Source organism: Lactuca sativa, chromosome 3 (genome assembly GCF_002870075.4).
Source record: "Lactuca sativa cultivar Salinas chromosome 3, Lsat_Salinas_v11, whole genome shotgun sequence".
Lineage (NCBI taxonomy): Eukaryota > Viridiplantae > Streptophyta > Magnoliopsida > Asterales > Asteraceae > Lactuca > Lactuca sativa.
In genome coordinates, this window is record NC_056625.2 from 102617950 (window position 1) to 102622740 (window position 4791).

The following is a 4791-nucleotide window of genomic DNA, read 5'->3' on the forward strand; positions in this document are numbered from 1 at the left end:
GAATCAATTTGAAGCCACTTATTTTGTCGAGGATAGTTGATTAAAATCAGGAACTCATTTCACTTTCATGGAGCGTGGGTAGACGGATATATAAACCAAATTATAAAGAGTAGTTCATGTAATATCCAATAAAGTGGATACAAACTCGAATTCCTTAACTAATTAATAGTAAGATTTAACAGCTAGCAATAATCTAAAAGAAATCAAACTTGTGCAAAACTATCAGGTGGTTTGGTTTGTACTATTTAAAAGATTTAAAAGGGATTTGAATTTAAAATCCAATAAAATCCAGCCATTGTTAGATTTTAATAAAGATAAGATTTATACAAGGAAAGATTTATCACTTGCCGTACAAGCAACTACAAATCCAGTACTAATCCGCGACTATAAATAACTAGCTCACATCATATGATGGATTGATCAAATTTAGGTTTGAGAGTTTCTTCTTCTAGAGTACGTACGATACCTTGTGTCTATTGAGAAGTTGGCAATTACTCGTACTATGGCTGCAACTATGTCTTCATACGGGATTATAGTCCCAGCTTCCCGACACTACTTCATCGTCAACGCACAACCTGGTGAGGATGTGGATAAAATAATGGTCCTCAACCCGTCTCCAACTCAAGCACTAATGATTCATGACTCTGGAGACGTCTGCTCTGTGATGTCTGATGGCGGACCTGCTTATACAACTCTTTCAATGGAATTTACAACCAATCACGGATCAGTAGCCACTGCTAGATTCGTGGATGGATCACAAGGGGTCGATGATCAACAGCCTATTAATATTGCCAAGTTTATAGTCCTGCTAGAGTCTCGTCAAGAAGATGATGATCATGATCATGAAGAAGACGATGACGACAACTATGATGATGATGATGATGATGATGATGATGATGATGATGATGATCAAACAGAAGAAGAAGAAGATGAAGAGGAAGAGGAAGAGGAAGAGGAGAACTACAAATCAGAAGAAGAAAAAGAAGCAAGAGAAGAAAGAGAAGGAGGTGAAGGAGATGGAGAGATTTGCGTGATTTGTCAAGAAGAATACAAAGGAGGTGAGTTGATCGGAGCACTGGAATGCAGACATGAGTATCATCCAAAGTGTATCAAGAAATGGTTGCGGAAGAATAGAGTCTGTCCAATTTGCAGGTTCACAGATTTCTCATTATAAGTTTTATGGTTAATTTTCACATTTGTTATTATCTTTTCTGTTTCTATGCGTACATGTTTCAAATACTGGAAAACTAAATATATAGAAGATTATGTTTAGCAAATTAATGTTAATAATTAGAAACCCAAAATCAGCTTACAAGACATTGATAGCTAGCTTATGGTCATAACTTATAAAATAACTTAGCCAACAAAAAAGTGTATCCGTTGATTACTTCACTTATTAAAGTTAAGTTATATTTTGTGATCTTTCACTTTTATTTAAAATGGTTTATCAAGAATGTGTATAAACTTATATATAAAAACGTTATTTCAAGCTTTGAAAATGAAGTATTTCGGTTTAACTTTCTAGTATCCTTATTAGAAACCAGCATTTTATAAACTCTAAAATCAATATCCAAATCAAACATACTCATTTGTTAATTTGGACCGGTTTTTATGCATTTATGTATGTTTTTCATGACTACGTAATTGATTCGTTGCTTATAGGTGAGACAACGATACATTTTTGTTGCTCAACTTAATTTTAATTAAGATTTTAAGAGATGTAAAACGACTTCGAATTTTATATGATAATCAAATTTTAATAGATAAAGATTATAATCATTTTTCATGGTTAGTCAAAATATTAATGTTTAAGAATTAAGGGACTAAAAAAATATGAAGTGATACATTTAAAAATATTACATTCACTCATTATATTTTATATAAAAATGTATAAAATTGAAAAAAATTAGATTAAGGAATCCTAATATGAAATCAATGATGGTTATCTAAATTATTTGATATTGCAAATCATATAGAAAACTATGGAACGGTTTATAAAAAATATTATTTGTTTTTTAAATTCTATTTGCAACATATTCTAATTGATTTTTTTTACATATAACAACTTACCTTTAATATTGTCATAATGTTCTTTTTGACAATAACAAACATAAATAACATCAAATTCCAAATAGTCTGATGAACGTATCATATATGTAAAACCACAAAAATGTTTGGTTGTAATTAAAAAATCACAAAAGGTTGTTTTAATTAGCAGCCCCACCTGTAAGAGAAAATTCCAAAAATGTCCCTATGGTTTTCTATTTTATGTGGTTAAGGTACAAACTTTTGAAAACTTGTAAATTTGGTCATTTTCAACATGTTTTTTTTGTGGTTTTAGTCTCTCGTCCGTTAACTTTAACAGTTTGACACTTAACTTCTTTAAAATAACTATTTTACCCCTAAACAAACAACAAGGACCATTTTTATATATCTTCTTTTTATTTTTATTAAATTATTATATATCAATAAATGTTATTTTTAATATATATACAATTTGTATATTAATAAATACTGTTTTATTAGATTATTAATTTCCTTTAATTAGTTATTTAAATTTCTTTGTTATCAGATATTTTAATTGGATTATTATATATGAATAAATATTATTTTTAATATATAATATTTATATATTAATAAATATCATTATATTAGATTATTAATTAATTTTAATTAATTTGTTTATTTGATTAATTTTTTTTATTGGATTATTATATATTAATAAATATTACTTTTAATTTATAATATTTATATCCTAATAAGTAATGCATTATTAGAATATTATTTTTTTTGGTTAATTTTTTTAATTCCATTTTTTTGGATTAATTCTTTTTTATTGGAATATTACTTTAAATTTGTTATTTTCTTTGTATAATAAATATTATTTACTATATGATTAATTGGATTTTATTGTATCATATTAATTCTTTTTAATTTTATTTGTTCCGCCATAAAGTTGTCAAAATAAGCAAAATTGTCGCCTCTTATCAACGAAAATCATCGGGATCAACGCCAAGCATCTTCATCGGAGGATCAACGTAAACTCTTCTAGTAGCGACCCCTTTAGCGGTGACGAGGACTTTTAGCGGCGACAAAAAACAAACACATTTTTTTGTCGCCGCAAAAGGTATTCGTCGCGGCTAATGGAGTCGCCATTAAAGCCTTATTTTGGCAATTCGCGCCATTTCGATCACATCCGTCGATTTAAGCGATGATCCAACGACATCTCCACGTTGGTTTCCCTCCCATGTGTCGCTGCCAACGAGTATGCGTCACCGCTAAAAGCCGTCGACAATAAAACCCTCTTCGTTCTCACTTTCTTTCCCGATCTTCTATGTTTTCCCTTTTTCACTCTGCTCCACCTCATCGGAATTTCATAGAAAACTTTGCAATTTCACCACTCTCGGCTCCATTTTTCTTATTTTCTTTTCCTTTTCTCTTATCCCTACTAAATTTCTAGCATTTGAGATAGTTGCCAGAAGTTTGAGATCCCTCACCCTTCTCGACGGAATATATCGCTACCACCACTCTTCTTGCCAAAATATTGATTTTGTAGATCTGTATTTTGTGTTTGTAGATATGGATGTGTATTTGTATGTATATGTGTATTTTGAATGTATTTTAAGTAATTATATGTGTTTTTGTATGTGCAATTCTATGTATATATGTATTTTTATGTGTATGTATGTGTATGTATTTTCGTATGTATATGTGCAGTTTGTATGTATATGTCTATTAGTATGAATAGAAATACATATAAATAGCGGCGACACCTTTAGTGGCGACGAAGAGCATTCTATTTTGAATGTATTTTAAGTAATTATATGTGTTTTTGTACGTGCAATTCTATGTATATATGTATTTTTATGTGTACGTATGTGTATTATGTATGTGTATGTATTTTCGTATGAATATGTGCATTTTGTATCTATATGTCTATTAGTATGAATAGAAATGCATATAAATAGCGGCGACACCTTTAGTGGCGACGAAGAGCATTAGCGGCAGCGTCTTTTTAGCGGCGATGGTAGTGGTATGATCGCCGGTGACACTACAAGAATAACCGGCAATAAAAGCGGCGCCTTTAAAGGCGTCGGGGACTTTTAGCGGCAACAAAAAACAAACGCGTTTTTAGTCGCCGCTAAAAGTATCCGACACCGCTAATAGTGTTGCCACTAAAGGCTTATTTTAGCGATCTGCATCATTTCAATCACATTCATCGATCTAAGCGATGATCCAACGATGTAGAAAACCCCACTTTATTTTCCCTCCCATGTGTCGCTGCCAATGAGTATGTGTCGCCGCTGAAGGTCGTCGACAATAAAACCCTCTTCATTCTCACTTTATTTCCGATCTTCTGTGTTTTTCCTTCTTCTCTCTGCTCAACCTCATCGGAATTTCACAAAAAACTTTGCAATTTCACCCCTGTCTACTCCATTTTTCTTATTTTCTTTTCCTTTTCTCTTCTCCCTACTAAATTTCTAGCATTTGAGATGGTTGCCAAAATTTTGAGATCGCTCACCCTTCTCGTCGGAATATACCGCTACCACCACTGTTCTCGCCGAAATATTGATTTTGTAGATGTGTATTTTGTGTTTGTAGATATGGATGTGTAATTGTATGTATTTGTGTATTTTGAATGCATTTTATTTATGTATATGGGTTTTTCTAAGTCCAATTCTATGTATATATGTACTTTTATGTATATGTATGTGTATGTACTTTCATGTATATGTGCATTTTGTATGTATATGTGTATTAGTATGAATATAAATACATATAAATATCGGC

General features: G+C 31.2%; 1 protein-coding gene across 1 annotated transcript; it reads left to right on the forward strand.

Annotated features, from left to right (window-relative positions):
* Positions 1 to 444: 444 nt before the first annotated feature.
* LOC128133041 (putative E3 ubiquitin-protein ligase RING1a) lies at positions 445 to 1329 on the forward strand. The gene has a single exon (XM_052770056.1). It carries the CDS (start codon positions 503 to 505, stop codon positions 1172 to 1174), a length of 672 nt encoding a protein of 223 aa, XP_052626016.1. The 5' UTR covers positions 445 to 502; the 3' UTR covers positions 1175 to 1329.
* Positions 1330 to 4791: the final 3462 nt, after the last annotated feature.